This window comes from Nematolebias whitei, chromosome 21, assembly GCF_014905685.2.
Source record: "Nematolebias whitei isolate Nwh7 chromosome 21, NemWhi1, whole genome shotgun sequence".
NCBI classification, from domain to species: domain Eukaryota; kingdom Metazoa; phylum Chordata; class Actinopteri; order Cyprinodontiformes; family Rivulidae; genus Nematolebias; species Nematolebias whitei.
Genome location: NC_056518.1, coordinates 18,506,447 through 18,524,648, shown reverse-complemented (window position 1 = coordinate 18,524,648; position 18,202 = coordinate 18,506,447). Strand labels below are relative to the sequence as shown.

At 38.8% G+C, this 18,202-nt stretch overlaps 1 protein-coding gene across 1 annotated transcript in view; it reads right to left on the bottom strand.

Annotated features, from left to right (window-relative positions):
- Window positions 1-1,196: 1,196 nt before the first annotated feature.
- Window positions 1,197-18,202, bottom strand: part of LOC119427394 (latent-transforming growth factor beta-binding protein 2) — a 90,211-nt gene continuing 73,205 nt past the window's right edge. The window contains exons 31-42 of the mRNA XM_037695001.1: window positions 17,638-17,760; window positions 16,935-17,054; window positions 11,791-11,919; window positions 9,875-10,009; window positions 8,032-8,220; window positions 7,819-7,908; window positions 7,583-7,711; window positions 5,993-6,133; window positions 5,311-5,484; window positions 4,916-5,203; window positions 4,548-4,697; window positions 1,197-1,557 (exon numbers count right to left, since the gene is read on the bottom strand). Of these exons, the coding sequence (XP_037550929.1) occupies window positions 1,382-1,557; window positions 4,548-4,697; window positions 4,916-5,203; window positions 5,311-5,484; window positions 5,993-6,133; window positions 7,583-7,711; window positions 7,819-7,908; window positions 8,032-8,220; window positions 9,875-10,009; window positions 11,791-11,919; window positions 16,935-17,054; window positions 17,638-17,760 (1,844 nt within the window). The 3' untranslated portion in view covers window positions 1,197-1,381. The remainder of the gene's footprint in view (window positions 1,558-4,547; window positions 4,698-4,915; window positions 5,204-5,310; window positions 5,485-5,992; window positions 6,134-7,582; window positions 7,712-7,818; window positions 7,909-8,031; window positions 8,221-9,874; window positions 10,010-11,790; window positions 11,920-16,934; window positions 17,055-17,637; window positions 17,761-18,202) is intronic.

Here is an 18,202-nt window from a genome sequence, read left to right as displayed (position 1 = left end):
AAGTTGTGATGCACAAAATTTCAAAGCATTTGTTTTTGTAGAACAGTGCTGCCACGTGCAAAAAAAAAATATATAATTCATTGTCTGCTCCACAGGGCAGGGTATACATACAGTTCCTATGGTACGGTGTCAGCCACTCTTCTCATACAGAAAAATATATGCTTTTAAAGACATTTTTACAGACATGTATAAATCTACAAAGCTAAAAATGCTGGATGTTTCTTACATTTGTTGCATGTCAAACATAATATTTGTTGTGCTATAATGCTTTCAAAGAATATGTGAGAAAAAAATAATACATAGTACTAAAGCTGTACAAAATATATCAAAGCCTTTAACTTTACATACATGTGTCAGTGCACATACATGTGTGATGTGAACTGCTTTGAAGAGGAACAAGAAAATATATTTTGCTTACGTAATACTGACACTCAATATCAACCGCTTGCTTTGCTGATATTTGTCAAAAAGTTCATATTTTTTTAACTTTTAAAATTTTGTCCAGAAAACAAGATCAAAGCTGAGAGAGTTTTTTTCCTCTGATTTTTTTTTTACTCCATGCAAAGATAAAAGAATTCTAAGTAATTGAAAGCATACAAAAAGATGTTAGTATTTTAATATGTGCAACTGATGTAAAACAATAGGTTCTACCTATTGAACCATTTTCAGAACATTACACAGAACATCATATTTATCTACAGTCTCTCAAAGCCTGTGCAGTGCTGCAGCTTTTGAACATTTTAAAAGCTTAGTTATGCTGACTTTTTTGATTCTTGGTCCAAAGATTCATCAGCTTGAATCTTAATGAAAGGCAGCTGTGGGATAAAGTCAGACATTTGATGACCCAGTGAAATAAAGGGTGAAATATGGCACATTAATAGTGAAATTCCTTCTTTAGAAAAAAAACAAAAACACAAATTCTCCTCACAGTGTCTATATAGTCAATTGGAGGCAAGTCAAATAAAAGAATCAAGTCTAACCTCTGAAAAAGTAGCTTTTTTTTAATTTACAGAGGCCCGTCATGTCAATGAAATAAATAACACATTTTAAAAGAAAATAATAAAATTGGCAGAGAAATTATTGTGGAAAATATATTAGCATATCAATTTGCCTGGGGTCACTGAATATAAAAGATCAGTCCACAATATCCCTTTAAGGCAAATGGAAATCTGGCAAAAACATAATCCCATGTAGTACATTCACTGAACAGTTCCTGAATGTGCATGATGGGATCTGAATCTGTGTTACTGTAGGTTTAGGTTGGTGTTTGTGTGTCATGAAGGGAAAAAGCTTGGACGAACAGTGTAACCATCGGAGGTTCTAGTGCCTTCAGGAAAATAAAGGGCAAAAGGATGATCTTAGGGATCAGGAAAAGTCTGTCTCAGTTTTCTGCCGTCCTAAGTCTGGACTCGGGGATCGCTGGGATACATTTGTGTGGCTTAGCAGAGGCCACAAAGCCTGGCAAACAGGTGCACTTGTAGGATCCCTCTGTGTTTGTGCACTGCCCGTTCTGACACAACGGGACCTTGTCGCTGATGTCCTCACACTCGTTTATGTCTGCAGGAAGAGAAGATGTAACAAGTTCAAGGTTCAAGGTTCTTTATTGTTGTTTGCATCACATGTGGTACATGAGGTGGAACGAAACTGTGCACTCAAGGTCCCAGTGTAAGAAGAAACAGTATACAAGGATCTAAGATATACACTTAACAATAATAATGTAAAGTAATACGGTATATAATAATAATAATAATAATGTCATCACAATGTCAGCACTGTATATATTAAACAGCAGCCTGAATATAAGTCTGTTATGAGGAGATGAGTTTGCTTAAAGGCAAGAAATCAGCAGCATAAATAAAGTCACATATCTCCAATTAAAGTGGCATTACAGTGATTTTTTTTTCCTGATTAGGGATTCATCAGGGTAGAAGCTGTTCCTCAGTCTAGTGGTTCTACACTTAATGCTCCTCAACCTCCTGCCTGAAGGGAGCGGGACAAAAAGTGTGTGAATAAATGTGGTCACCAGGGGATTACAATTTGGAGTTTACATTCTCAGTCAGAATCAGAATCAACTTTATTGTCGTGTTAAGCACAGTGACAATACATTTCAGTGCAGCCGTCCAAGGACAGCAAGGGTAGACGGGGTTCACGGGGGCTGCAGCTTCGTTGTGAAGCGCTGTCCTTATCGTTTAAATAAGAAAAGGGAAGAGAAATATGAGAAAAGAAGGTATAAAAAAAAGGTCTCACATTGTGTCCTTGACACAGGACGCAGTATCAAAAAACTACCTCAGCACACACAAAAAACAAGCAACATAGATAGACATAAGACATTTTGCAGGGGGGAGAGGCCGACAAAGGTGGTGAGATTGTCCGTGAACACTGCCAAAATGTTCCATAGTCCTAATAAGATCAGCTTTGATAAGGGTCCACAGATGTAAAGTGTGATTTATAAAAGACGGCAGTGAATGTTTCTTATTGTGTTTTTTTATAATTGTCACCTTTGAAGCTGGAAAATAGGAAACACTTCATAATCCATTTGAGTTAAAAGGAAGAGTCGATTAATTTTTTTTTTTTAACATTCAAGAGATGTTTTTAATAATTTGAGAAGTCATTCATATATTTATCAATTTATCGTCTAAATTGTAGGTGAATTTAAACCTGCTGCACACAATACTAACAATAAATGTAGGTGTTGATACATCATATAAATGATATTTGTAGCGTGCAGTCTTTAAAACATGTTAATCTACTACCAAAATCATTTCTGAGTCACATTTGATAACAGTTATTATCAATTATTTTAAAAGTGTAAAAGGCAAACATTAAAAAATTAAGATAAAAAAAGGACTTCTGAACTGAAATGGGTTAAATGCACAGCGTACTAATTGCTAGGTTCAATGCTAAATATTAGTCAAAAAAATAAACGCAGATATCTTGAGACTTAGCTCCGATAACTTTGTGTAAAACTCTCTTACAAAAAGGGGCCAAAATTAAAAACTTGGTTCAAACTAAGGGCCATTTTCAAAAACTACATTAACTCAAGTCAAAGACCCACCATCTTCTCTTGGTCACATGTTCTTCAGCAAGAGTTTGATTGGTCTCATTTGACGTTCTCTGTTGCACTTTCCACATCATAATCAAAGATTACTAAAATAATTCAAGTTATAAAAGTATTTTATGTTTAACGTAGCATCTTGGAGGCCAGAGAAACTGTCAACGAGGGCCACATTTAGCCCGCGGGCCTAGAGTTTGACACATGTAGACTGTAGTGCAAGTTAATTAAGATAATTACCAAGAGATATCTACTTTTTAGAGTCCCTGCTATGGGAACAGTACATTAAGATCTGAGTTACATCAGTATTGTAGAGAAATTTGTAAGAAATGTTTTTGCAGCAAAATACCGGTAGTTTTTATTGAACCAAATTAGAATCAAAAGAAAAGTCTAAACAAAAGCAATGAGTTTTATGCATTTTCGCTGCTTGGACTTTTAAAAATGAATACTGGAAGCATCCTGAAGTATGATTAAACAAAACAAATATGAAATTGTCTGTCAGTGACATAAATAATCAAAGGGGAAACATTAAAAAAAGTCACTGATTTGTAATTAGGAAGTAAGTGTGTTTTAATTAGTTCCACATACATTTTGGAGGTAAAAAGCCTTCACTCCGCAGTATGCTGCATCATGTTCACTGCGTTTTAAACAAACATGCCGTCATGTTGCGTGTCAGCTGAGCTTGAATTCTTCAACGCTGAACTTTCAGGAATGTAAAATTAACAATGCATTAGATTATGTTTCTCTTTGGCCTTCAGCGCGTTGGTTTTTTTTCTCCACATTTTCAGCTCGGGAGGTCTGACTGTCCTTTTCTCATACGACCCCTTTTCTGTTTATGTCATGTTCTGTTGGGGGAAAGCGAGTAGCTGATATTTATATGGGGAGGCATGGCACGAGCTGCGCAGCTCCCACGTGTTTTCCTCAGAGTTCAGGCACTTTTCATGGGAAAACGTCTGCCCTTGAAAGCGATAAGCTTATATGCAGACAGAGCATTGTAATCATGGCATTTCATTACAGCGAGACAGTCTCGCTTTCTTATAAAACAAACAAAGTGCATTTAAAAGATATATCTCATATAATGCATGGCCAAGATTCAAGGCCTCCTTATTCTTGGCAGTGTGTGATTAGGGAATTTCACAGCAAAGAGTGATGCATGAAGGTTTTAAGAAGTGCACTGCTTTCATTAGTTTCCCATAAACCCCAATTAAACACAAGGTTGTTAAACTCAAAGCTTCTCCTTGAGTTTGACATACAGCATGGTTTTCACTGCTGAATTGAATCCAAGATGTGGATCCAAAGGGCTTAGAAGTGAAGGTCAAGTTCACTTGGATTTGGTTTTAAGCTGCAACGCTACATGTGAAACAGCTTAAACAACGTGACAGGTAAAGTTATTGATCAAAGTTTTCTGAGCAATTTATTGCTCGGAAGTCTAAGTGTGGGTGGTCTGTTGAGAAAGATGTCAAAGAGGCTGGAGAGAGACAGAGAGACAGCCCACCTATGCAGGCCATCTTGTCCAGGTTGAGTTCGTAACCGTCAAAGCAGTCGCACGTGTAGCCCTCTCGCACACGAACGCATCGTCCATTTTCACATCCATTCAGGATCCCACACTCCTCTGCTTGGAGACCCTCAAAGCTGACATAGCGCTCTGATTGGACACAGAAACATAAGAAAAACATGTGGTCATTCTTGAAAGTCCCTTAACGAGTCAAGTACTTTAATATTCTGAGACTAGGCAAATCATTTGACTCGGATCAAGTGTTACGGACTCAACATTTTCAACGGAAACTTCCCAGAGGACATTATCCTAGCAGGTTCTGCAAAGTTTTAAAAGTGCAAACCATCTCTTGGGGTTTGTATACCCACCCCCATAGGGTTCCACTGGTTGAGGTGGGTGTCTCCCCGGTTGCAAGACGGGAACACGGAAGGGGGGTTGCTGAATGCTGTAGTCACTGTCAGTAAAGAGAGGAACACTCTCAGGAACATCAAATGTTCCTGCCGGGCCACCGTAGTTATCCCAGTACGGAGGGAGAAAACGCTCTGATGGATCCTCTGGCCCCTCTGGCACCTCTGGACCATACTCGTATCCAATCCGCTCTCGAAGACTGTCTGTACCTTCTCTTCTTGGCAGGTTGCACATGGTTGCATAGTCAGCTGTATAAGGCAGGGTAAATGTCATAAATATTACATAATGTCCCCAGAAGATAGTTTATTACATTACAATAACTTAATCAAACAGAAGACTTTTATACATCTCTTACCGGAGTCTTTCCTGGGACAGAGCGCACACTGTTCGCTCCAGGCGACGCCAGACAGACAGCAACACTCAGTGTATGTGGTTCTGCGCTCTTGGACGGGATCTGCACACACGTTATCCCCCTCAAGTCTGCGCCAGCAAATATTAACGTGCACGTCATGATCTGCGTCTATAATTTCTGAAAAGGAAAATTAGGTTTTAATAAAAGGTACTGAGAAAAAAATAAAAATAAAACAATACTGACAAAAACTGATGTTTAAAATATTTTGATTTGCAATAACAAGAACTATTTGGGAGTTTTAATTAATCAGCTTTATTAAATCAAATCACTTTTGTTTAGTTCACATTGTAACGATGGCAGATGTTTTATCTTGTGGATCATTGATCAGTTCATTCTGAGCCTCTTCAGTATTAGGTGCAGTTATTTTTGTGCACTTTTGCACAAATATCTCTTACATTCGTGCCTTGAATGTGCTTACATAATTTACAAAAATAAATAAATAAACCCCATTAACAAAGATGTACCAATCTGACTGGAGTTTTTAATTCTTGAAAAACACAATAATGTTACTGTCAGGAACTATTCTGTTTCAGGCGAATGACATATTTCTGATTATTGTGACAGTTCCACCTTGAAAACAGAGGAAAGATCAAATATCATGGATGAGCGTGTCGGTGCGGCACACCTTCCGTGGTGTTGAGGCTAACGCAGCGCTGCTGGGAACTGTCCAAGACCAACGGAGGACTGCAGAAACAGTTGAATGACCCAGCTGTATTCACGCATGCTCCGTTCTCGCAGGCATTTCCAGATTCACACTCGTTATAATCTAAACATATGACAACAATGGCAGAGAAACAGGCATTAATTATTAAGGAAAGTGCAACATAAATGCATTAGTGCATGTGTTCTAAGCAGACCTTGAATAAAATAAAAAGACTGAAAGTGATGAGGTTTATTAGAACTGCAGTCTGAATGAGACATGCAGATGGTGACTCTTTTTTTTCATTCATTCATTCAACCTTTATTTATACAGGTTAGTCTCACTGAGTCACAAGGACTCATTTACAAGAGAGACCAATTTTAAACAAAAACCACAGACGAGGTACGCACAACAATACTCATAAAAAGCATATAAAATGAAAAGTAAATAAAAGTAGTGAAATGAAACGAAATAAAAACATGATAAATTACAAACTGGGGTAAAATACTAAAAACAGGAACATGTCTGCATTGATTTTTAAATTGAACTTAACTATTTAAAATCCCTTAGAGAGGTCAAAGTCGAGAGCTTCTGATCTTTTTGCAATGTGTTCCAGGTTACAGGAGCAGAGTAAGAGAAGGCCCTTTTACTGAATTCAGACTGCACTGATGGGGCGCTGCAGGTAATGATGTCTTGAGAGGGCATGCTGTAACTGCACTGACAACGTGACATGTAGGAGGAGATATATGAAGGCAGCAGACTAAGGAGTGATGTAAAGATTAAAATGTACCAGTGTGAGAGTGCATGAAGTCAACGACGACCAGTTAACCAGTGAATACCGAATATGGTGATGAGTACAGTAGTTACAGCCAGTTATGAAACTTATTGCACCGTGATAGTTAGCGTCCAACATCTGAAAGGTGCTTGCAGGAGCATTCATATAAATAATGTTACTATAGTTAATGGCCAGAAAGAAAGTAGAAGTTACAAGGCGTTTCCAAGCATTAAGAGTTAAACAAGATTTATTTCTGAAAAAAGAACCCCAATTTTAAATTCAATTTCTTTATGAAGTTTTCGACATGACGCTTAAAAGAGAGCTGTGCATCGACCAAGAATCTTGCGTATTTGTAAGAGTCGACAAACTCAATAGGAACACCATTCGTAGATAAGATAGAATGAAGGACTGCTGGTATTGACTTCCTGTTTGAAAACAACATCCGTTTGGTTTTATCAGCATTTAGCATCAGTTTAAGATGGAACAAATCTTACTGGATGATGTCGAATGCAGACTGTAAAAGCTGGAAAGCCTTAGCAATTGTTTTAGCTCGACAATAAACAACTGTGTCGTCGGCATAGAAATGTAGGGATGCATCAGGAATGATCTGACCTACATTACTTATGTAGCTTGTAAAGAGGGTGGGTCCTTAGACTGAGCCTTGTGGTACACCATTGTTGACAGTTAAATAACTGGAAGAAGTACCATTATGTTGAACAATTTTTTTTAAACACTTTGGTTTCAATGATACATAGGCTTGCAAATGATGTCATATCACAGAAATAGCTGTCATTTCTTACCCACACACTCCAAGCGAATTTTGTCGTAGTAAAAGCCGGAGTGACAAAAGCAAGTGTACCCAGAATAGAAATTCGAACACTGCCCGTTCTTGCAGATCTCAGGTCCAAACATTTCACATTCATTTGCATCTGAAAACAGAGATTCACATCTGTATATTAAATGATGTGAATGGGATGCAAATACTTTTTCAAAGTTGCTCCAAGTAGAAATGAAAAGCATTGGGAAGTAAGCTAACCTTTGTAATGTTGTTGACCATGACTCAGCCCAGAGGAAACAGGCAAAGTTAACAATCCACTGCCATGAGGACACAACTCATCGTAATCATCTGTTGAATAAAAAAATATTTGGTGAAGGAAAAGGTGCTAAAACAATATAAAAACATACAGGTATATTTGGTTTGCTTAATTTTCATGAAGTGTTAATGTAGTGAGACAGTCTCATAACGTACCTCTTCCCAGGAGAGGACAAGGGTGAATCTCACAGTTGTCGCCCCAGCCGGCCCCGGCTGTACAGCAGCACTCCTGCTTGGTGGTGTTGCGAGACAAGACGTTGTTGCACAAGTTTGCATCGTTCAAATTAAAGTAGCACAGCTTCCTCTCTTCAGCGGATGAAAACCTGGGTTTAGTGCCTGTCTCAGCTGTGAGCGAACAAAGAAAACATTTCTCAAGGGCTGGCAGTACATGTCAGGAATCTTGGTTAGAAGAAGCAAATGTGGATTACACAGAAATATGGTGGTTTAGGAGAGAAATTTAAACCCAGATCAGGTAATTGTGAAAGGATCTCCCATTTTTGGAAGCCACACACACCAGAAGCACATCATCACACTGTTATAGCATAAAATAAAACCTTGCTGTGCTTTTTATCCTTCAACTGTACCCTCGCCTGCCTCTCGTGACACTGTTCATTCACTAAAACGATGGGCTCAGGCATTTCACCCTTAAGCTGCTGGCTTAACCAAATGGAAACACTGGCATGTGAGCCAACACACCATTCAGACTCACATGATTGATTCACACACGTCAAATGCAAACAGCGAAATGTGGCAAAAAGGTACACAGAGGCATAACTTGGGTTTAGTGGTCAGGCAGAAGGAAAAACATCCCAGCTGAGGGCGCGCCGCTCAATAATGTAAATACACTCAACTCATGCACACATAAACCCATCGAGCTGCAGAGGTGGCAGTGTCTTCATGACTCAAATGACTTTTTGTGTCTTTCTACAATTACAGAACATTAAATATATGTGATTCCTGTATGTGGGATCTTCCACTTCCTTCTGGTAATTTAAGCTTTTTTCTACATTTTTAGCTACTTTTCAGCTGTTTTTGGCTAATTTCAGCTTTTTTAGACAAGTTCCACGTTTTGTGCTCATTTCTGCTTCTTTCAGCCTAATTAGGCAAATGTGTTTTTGTTCTGTTTTCTTCTGCTTATTTAAGCTTGTTCTACATTTTCAGTTAGCTTTTTAGAAAATTGTCAGCTAATTTCAGCTGTTTTCAGAAACATTTAAGATTTTCTTGGTAATTTTTGCTACTTTCATCCTGATTAACTTATTTATGCTCATTTCAGCTTGTTACACCCCTTTCAGTTTTTTTCTGCTAGTTTTAGCTTTTTCTGCAATTTCAGCTACTATTTAGCTGTTTTATGCTATTTTAGTCTTTTCAGCTAATTCCACATTTTTAGCTCATTTCAGCTCTTTCCACTAATTTCTCCAAGGTTTAGCTTTTTTTTTTTTTTTTTTTTTGCCTTTTTGGCTACTTTATTTTTTTGTTGTTGCCAATTTTAGATTTTTTTTTGGCTGATTTCCTGTTCATTTCTGCTTATTTAAACCTAATTCAGCAAATATGTGTTCTTTCTGCTTTATTCGGCTAATTTAGGCTTGTTCTTTCATCTCAGCTACATTTCAGCAAGTTTTTTTTTTTAGCTAATTTCAGCTGTTTTTCAGCAAGTTATTTAGCAATAAGCAGTCACACTGCATTTTCGCAGGAAATGTTAGTTACACCTTGTTTTCATGAAGAAATAAATTGCAGTAAAAAAAGTCCTTAGTGTGTTTTGTTGGCTCAACTTCATTATTTGTGTGAGATTTAACTAAGGTAAATTTCTGTATGCACCCTACTCAACCTCAGTTTCAGTCTTTAAAATAAATGGAAACAGACAAAATTGCAGTGTAAGCCATGTCCTCCTTGTCGCCCATGTTTGGATAATAAGTTACAGCTCATTAAATCAGGGAAAACTGTGTCTCCCAGTGTTAGGGTGGAGATCTAAATTCTCTGAGTGCTGGCCCTGTTCTTGTACCCATGGAGCGGCACCGGCTGGTGATGGGATCAAATTCCTCATTGTCGTTGGTGCAGATGCACAGGAAGCTTCCGTCAAAGTTCTCACACAGGGCCTCCCCACACAGCGCCGAGCTCATCTCACACTCATTTACGTCTAAAAAAAAAGAAAGAGAGACAGGAAAGGAGTCATGAGGTCAGTAACAGTAAAAGATGAGACTCTGACGCAGTAAGTTTTGTTGCAGCAGAGGTGGAAAGGTCTCTGGTTGTTTGTCGTGCAGATGGTGTCCAGTTAGTAATTTGTTTCTCTAGATGAGTCTGCAGAACTCAGTCAGCTTTCTTTATCAGTTTATTCAGTTTCACTGTTTTGGACTTTTCTGTCCAAACCATGTGGATGTATGACATGAAGGAGATGCAGAACATCCTGTTGCATGTTAAATGACCTAAGTTGTCATCAAGCAGGAGAATTTGCTCTTAATGTTAGATTTCCAGACTATTCAGCTGTCCTAGTGAGTACACGTGCATATCTGAAGTCACTAACACTTTACAATAAGGTACACAAAATTTGCTTAACTACTAGAGAGCGCCTAAGGAACAAATCAGGAACAATGGGTAATCAACCAGTACTTACTGGGGAACACACAGCCAAGCCTTATTAAAGGACTACTGGTTAGTTACCTTGTAAAGGAAGATGAACTAATGAATAACGAATGGGTAGTTACTAAGGAAACCAAAGAGAAACAAAATCAGGAGCTAATGAGTAGTTAACCAGTACTTACTGGGGAACACAAAGCCAAAACTTATTGGGGGGCTACTGGTTAATTACCTTGTAAATGAAGAGGAACTAATCAAGAACTAATGGGTAGTTACTAAAGAACATAAAGAAGATCAAATCAGAAGCTAATGGGTAGTTAACCAGTACTTACTGGGGGACACACAGCCAAGCTTTATTAGGGGACTACTGGTTTGTTACCACAGAAGCAGAGGAGAAATTCTCCATGTGGGTTTGAATTAACCCTGCACCAGTGAGGTCACAGCTCATAACTGTCAAAAACCAGTTTCCTTGTGATTACTGATTTTATTACCCATTATCTCCTGTTTTGTTCCTCTTTAGTTTCCATGTTAACTACCCATAAGTTCCTGATTAGTTCCTCTTTGTTTTACAGGTAACTAACCAGTAGTCCCCTAATAAGGCTGGGCTGTGTGTTCCCCAATAAGTACTGGTTAACTACCTATTAACTCCTGATTTGTTCCTGATTCATTCCTTAGGCGTTCTCTACTAGTTAAATTTTGTGTACCTTATTGTAAAGTGTTACCCTGAAGTCCTCTGCTTCTTTAGAATGGAAATATTTCTCAGCTTACTCCTCCAAACAACCATTGTCATATTTTTTTGTCCTTTTCACTTTCACATTGTGGTTATTGTCTTCTATCATCAGCTTTTCACACCAAGTTGCTTATAGTTCACACACCCTGTTAATATGAAAACAAATAGGTTTAAGGATTTGTACTAATTTGAAGTATTTGGGAAGCAATAAAATCTCCTGTCAAATTCTGACCTTTTTAGTTTATGAGAGGACGCCCTTTGACATCGCTGCTTAAGAGGTTTTCTACAGAAAGACGGTTTGAAACTCCTCCAGAATGATTTGGAGGTCTGGTCAACGGTTACTGAAAATGTCTAGTCACAGTTAGTGCTGCAAGCAGTCGCACCGGAAACTGAATGCACAATTTGAGCTCACTCTGTAATAAAACATTTCTCCGAATACCTGGTAAAAGATTATTGCGAATTTTAAAGCTATCAAAATAAAAAAAAATAAAAAAAAACGATACAACTAGCCTACTTGTGAGAAATTCGAGCCCATCTTCTAAATCCTATTTGTTGTTTTTGGTCCTAAAAAGACACATTGAGTGTGACACATTTATTGGACAGTATTTACACACCAACACATGTGGTCATATCCCCGGGTGGGTTGGTGTAGCCTTGGTCACACAGGCAGCGGAAGGAGACGTCTGTGTTCTCGCAGAAGCCGTGGTTCCCACAGATGGTCTCGTTGACACATTCATCAATATCTGCAGGAAGAAGAGGCGAGCACAACATTAATATTTACAGCCTCAATCTGCAAAACAGAATATCCAAGTGCCTCTGTAAACACGGCGATGCTTTTCCAAAATAAACACCACTACCACTCCGACCACACAATTACCACAGATCGCTGCCTTCATAACATGTCAGAAACAGTGTACGACCGGGACGGTTCATTCTGAGGGTCTTCAAACGTTGCTGTTCATCAGTTAATTCAAGGAGACGTTCGCTTTGCGTTAACATGTTTAGTCAGGATGCAGAGTGGATCTAGAGAGCTGTAAACGCTGAAGCTATGGTTTACAAGCTGCAGGCAGCATATAGAGTTCACCCAGACTGAGTGAGAAAAACAGACTTCAGATCTGGCAAAGCAGACTGTTTTTTTTATTTTTTTACATTATTAATGCCTATGCTTACTCCCCTGAAAATAAAAATCCTTGAAGAGTTCTGGAGCAGTTTTGTAAAGCGGGTAAGGGTTTATATCTGGCACCGATAGAGCCCTCTAATCTTAAAACAAATTCGATAAATGAGAAGAACTACATGCTACGTGTCGAGGCTGTTAACGCCGGACCTTCCAACATGCTGATTCCCTACTGCAGTTTAGGGAACATTTGTTAGCAATTTCTTACATGATTTAGTATTTCTTGGCATCTGCATTGAAGTAGAAGCCAAATAATGATACAGCAGGAAAGAGAGGCTGATTATGATTGTAAAAATAAAAAGACGATTTTATTGTTCACACTTTTGCATTTGTTCAGGTCGGTTCAGCTTGTCACTGGTTTCTGTCTGCTTTCTCACAAGTTGCTGAATAAATTCAGTACAAAAAAAAAAACAGTTTAGTGAATATTCAAAATCTAAAAACCTATAAACATGTTTATTTATTATTATTTTTAGATTTACCTCAGTGTCTCTCTGTTGTAGTACCATTTAAAATTAATTTATTGGTAACATATTCATTAATTTAAAAAGAAAGAGGCAGCAACAGTGTTTCTGCAAAGCATTAGGATAAAAAACAAATGAGCAGGCCGCTCAAACTAAGCTGTTCTGTTGAAATAAAAGGGCACTCTGTCTGTTTTTCATTGTAAAGAGGGTTAGGGGTAGGTCAGGTCAACTGGACGGTTGCTTTTTTTGTCATCGTTGTTGAAATACTTCATCCAAAGGACTTCATCAGTCCGAGGAGCCACAACAAACTCAGTCCCACAAGTAGCACACTCCGTTAGTGGACCAGTTTGATGGTGATAAGATCATTTCTGGAGTCCGCCCTCTCCCCCGTCGACTTCTCTGAGGCAGCCATGGCCAACTGTATGAGTGTGCTACTTATGGGACTGGGTTTGTTGTGGTTCCTCGGACTGATGAAGTCCTTTGGATGAAGGATGAAACCTGTCAACAAAAAAGAAAAAAGAAACCGTCCCAAGGACTGACTTAACATTGTTGGACATTTTACCTGGATTATTTGAACTTTGATGTTAGGGGTGGGGTTAAAGTAAACTGTATTTTTGTTCAGTTTTTTTTAACAACCTTCCAATCATTAAATTCAAAGATGACTGACTCATCTGAAGTCATATGACGATTTACAAAAATGACTTTTTGCAATGCAAAAACATTACATTTTTGACCAACAGAGGCAAAATGTCCATCTCATTTCAGACATTTAGAACAAACTGCTGAAGATTTCTATCCTTATCATGCTTTACTGTCTAATTGTGTACATTTTCCTGTCAAGGCAGCTACTGGAAAATCTTTGAGTCCAAAATAAATCTCCCCAAAAGGACACTCATATTTTAGTACGGTGTATTATATCATATAATGTACAGTATATTGTGGTATATATTACATTTTATAAATGGGACATTGCTCAAACTGGTTTCTTTTCACCTTAGAGTATTAAAGGCTATATCAGATGTGAAAAGATAAAAAGTTGGCCAGAGAAACCACAACTCATCTGATTTTAACAGCCCTCTGAGCCACAGTCCCGTCTTCTCCTCCAGCACAGACGGTCTTCTGAGGCTTGCTGAGAGGACTAGTCCTTTTTGTTTCCAGAGCTCCTACCCTGAGTTGGCTGGTTCTCTAGCATACCTCAGAGGTCAGAGACAGTGGGCTCCCACATGCTAATAAAACCACAGAGACAAAACTGTCTGCTGTTTGTGAAACGTTTCACAGGAAATGCTGAGGCATCAAAATAGCTTGAATAGACTTGTGGGCTCTACTGGTTGCAAGATGAGATGAGGAAGAACAAATGAATGCATACTGTACTGAAAATCACCAGCCCACTGGATTTGCATGCTTGGCATAGTGAACTCAAGAATTAGATTTGAGGAAATTCCATGTAATTGAAAAAAAACTGCAATTTTGAAAAACGTATCCCTAAGGCCAAGTCAAGAATACTTTCAAAGTGATGTGAAACCTATTAGTAGCGAGGAGTTTGTGAAACATTTTCCCAAATTTAAAGCACTTAAGTGGAGTTATGAATGTTGGAATGACACCGGCAGACAGCTGGGAGGTCTGAGAGGAAGGATGTCTGCTAATAAACAGAATAATCACTATCTGAAGGCAGCGTTTCATTCATGTGTAAAATGGAACTGCAAACCATATGTTGTGATGAGATGCAATCAAATTTTTATCCCCAGGAGGAATGATAGCATAGAGAACAAAGCCATTTTAAATGCCTTTGTGTCTGATTGTGGTATAATCTGAGTGACAGCACTCTTTGACTAACCTTTTAGATGAGTCATCAAAGGACAGGTTCGGTGCACTAATCACAACAGATTTGTGTGGAAAAATAAAAATAAAATTAGATATCTCCACCGAGAAAAAGCCTCAAACCAGCAGGATACAGGGCTACTTATTCTTGTCCTTTCATGTAATGAGTTATGCAAGAACACACGCAGTGCTGCAAATTGCCTGGATGGAAGAACTAAAGCGAATAAGAGGGTGATAAGTTCAGCTGAGATTGGACAAGCTGCTGTTAGGAGGTGAACCAGGCTTAAATGAGCATGTATCCTAATGGTCTGACCCAGGAAGACCCACTTCCTGGATCCAGTGAGGCTGTGATTATGCTGTGACTGTATTATGATTGCGTCTCTATGCCGTGAGTTCATCGAGAGCACATGGTGGTGAAAACATGAATCACTGACTGTTGGATCACCCTACACCGCCCACACTTTCCCATGTTTTCTGGGCAACCCTCGGTCTAATTGGACACATATGCTTTTATTTCACACACGACTAGGCATTGAAGAGGTGTTTTTATTTATTTATTATTTTTAGGGAAGCATAACAGATATAAAGGCTAGGTTGATAACAACAGGGGTTTATCTATATTATGATTAATACATCATCTGTATCTTATGTTCATACTTTTACAAAATAAAATTTACATCTGCTCAGCAGTGCACATGTTTAAGTCTTCACATCTCTATAGATTTATAGGAGTTGGAGGTTGGCAAGAGTGTGACCGCAGACAGATTCCGCCTTAAGGCAAACCTTATTAAAGACAAGGCATGGCTTATAAATATGAGGGGAAATTACAACTAAAAATCAATAACCCAAAAAGGCACATTTACGACTTCGTATAGAGAATCGTGGAAGGTTTGTGTTCAATTGCAGGTGACATATGCAATGAGGAAAAAAAACAACCCCTGCTTTTTCGCTTTTTTCTTCTTTAGTCAATGCTTTAAAATCTAAATGAGAGCAGTAAGCCGAGCCAACGACAAACCGCTGCCACTTCGAAGGCAAGAGAGTAAAAATAAAACAACGCCCCTCACAGAAACTGCAAATTACAACCTCTGGTCTCTTCTTAAATATCTGATTATTTTTACAAGCAGACAAAAATGCCCTGAAGTAATTGAGCTCCTTTCTTGGACTTTTATTGAGGTGACGGCAGCATCTCCCACATCTCCCTATCATGAGGTAAAACAAGGCACAGTGGACTGTGGTGCCGAGTTCCTGAAGGTACAGGGGTTTGATTCTCAGGCTAGGACTTTTAGAGTTTGTTGCAGGATCTTTTGTACCCCCTTAAACACTCACAACAAGTGCATATGTAGACCAGATTGTACTAATACGCACTACTTAGCAGTTACCAACTCTGCCTTGAAAAGAGTAGAGGTGAGCAGCTGGATTGCATCAGTCCTATCAGACTACAGGCCCCAGCACACTTTAGCCGGTTCCAGACAGACAAAATCATAAAATGCACTCAGGAGGCAGCCACACTTAGTTGGGATCAGGGTGATGGAGTGGTAAAGGGACACTGTCAGTGCTGCAGCAGAATATTTCCCTCTTTCTTGTCATTAGTTGCCGTTTTAATAAAAAACCTGCAGAGAACATGCAAAGCTGCACTGCACTCAAATTGCATCTCTGACTGCTAATGTCTCAAGTTATCTTTCTCTAACACAAACACATCTATAAGAAGTTTAGACCTTCCACAAAACCAGTAATTCTTCATGCAATGTAAAAGTCATGATTATATCTTTACAAGTTGCACCCACAATTGTTGGATAAATACAACCTCTGGTAGGAATATCTGGTGACCACATGGGGTGCAAAATTAAAAAAGCACTGTTTGAGACCAGAAGCCAATCTTTTATTTAACAAAAAACAGCAGCAGCAGTGCTACCAGAGGTGCTCCAATTTATCAACTGTCAAAAGAATGACACCGTTATCAACTTCTGGCCTCATAAGAAGATTTACAGTAATTGCAGGGATGTCTCATCGTGTTTTTCACCACTGTTTGTTTGACTTTGTAGGTTTTGAATCACATCAGTCTCTATGTCAACACGACATATGATATTATAACCTATAACTGGGGAAAGAGTTTGACGTGTATGCATAGTGACAGGTTCTAGGTTTTATAGAAGCCAAAGAGTTACAAGAAAATGTTGGGAACATGTATGATATCAAAACCAAAAACCACACCAAGCAAGTGCCGCTCCATGGGTACAAAAAAGTATACCATTACAACATGTACAAAATAACTTTGTTTTTGGCTCTATTACATTACAATACTCACCACATCCTCCCTCCACGCTGCCAGGTTGGCATGACATGAAACACCGGTAGGAGCCAATGGTGTTTTCACAGCGCCAGGTGCCACACACAGAGTTTCCAAATTCTTTGCACTCATCCTGGTCTGTATGGAGGCACACAGTTGGAAAAATATTTGTTAAGAATTTCACAAAAACAGAGAATGCAGTCAGACACAGATGTACGCTTTCTCTACTGCTCTTTTAGTTCTGGTGTAATGGCTGGGCAACAGGAGTTGGCCAGAAGGCCTGTGGCGTAGCTGTCCGCCGTAAACGAGGCACGCAACAAAAATGGCCAAGAACAATATTATCACAGCAACCAAAGAACTTGTGAAGGAGTTTAAGGGAGACGTTCCAGAGGGAGAAACACCTCCCGCTCACAATTGGGTCATTCATACTTACCTCAAGGGAGTAGGAGCTCAACTACCCAAACACCTCACCCTTGGGATCATGGAGGAAGGCTTCTAAGCCAAGCCTAGACACTTTGACTGAAACCAAGTCCTCATGCACTATAGATGATCAATCAAAGCCAACTGTGCCTAACTGTGCCTTAATGTAGCATGACAATCAAACAGCTTTTACTAACAAGCCGATTTACACAAAGAGAGGAAAGCTCAGGGTAGAGTTGGGGGTCAACAACAACCATGACACCACAACAGGACACCGTAAATATGTTTTGGTGTATTTTACCTTCACAGTCAGCTGCATGAGCATTGAACTTGAAGCCAGCCTCACACAAACATAAGAAGGAGCCATCAGTGTTTATACACTTTCCTTGAATGCACACATCATCTCTGCTGCATTCATCCACATCTAAGAACGGAAAATGGGGGGAAAAAAGATAAATTAGGGGAGTTATGAAAGACAAAAGAGAGACAGATAACACCCTCTGTTCGCATAAAAAAATAAAATAAAATCCAGACCCAAGTGCTTCGTTTACCAAAATTCCTTGGCCATTTAAAGGAAGTACTAAAGGGAAAAGTGTATCTTTGTCAGTATCTCATCCTGAGAACATTTCTTTTAGACTAAAGGTTTAAAATGAATACTACACACTTGATTAACTGTAGATGGGTGGGTAATTGCAGCATTACAACATAACTTGCAATAGTCTTGTACTTGGATATGAAAGAAGGAATGGAAAGGAGGGAAAAAATCAATCTCTTTAGAAAATGCCCCTTTTCCCATTTCAGTCTTTGATAATCACTTGATAGTTAAAGAAATGAGAAGGTAAACGCAAAAAGCATAGATTGAAATG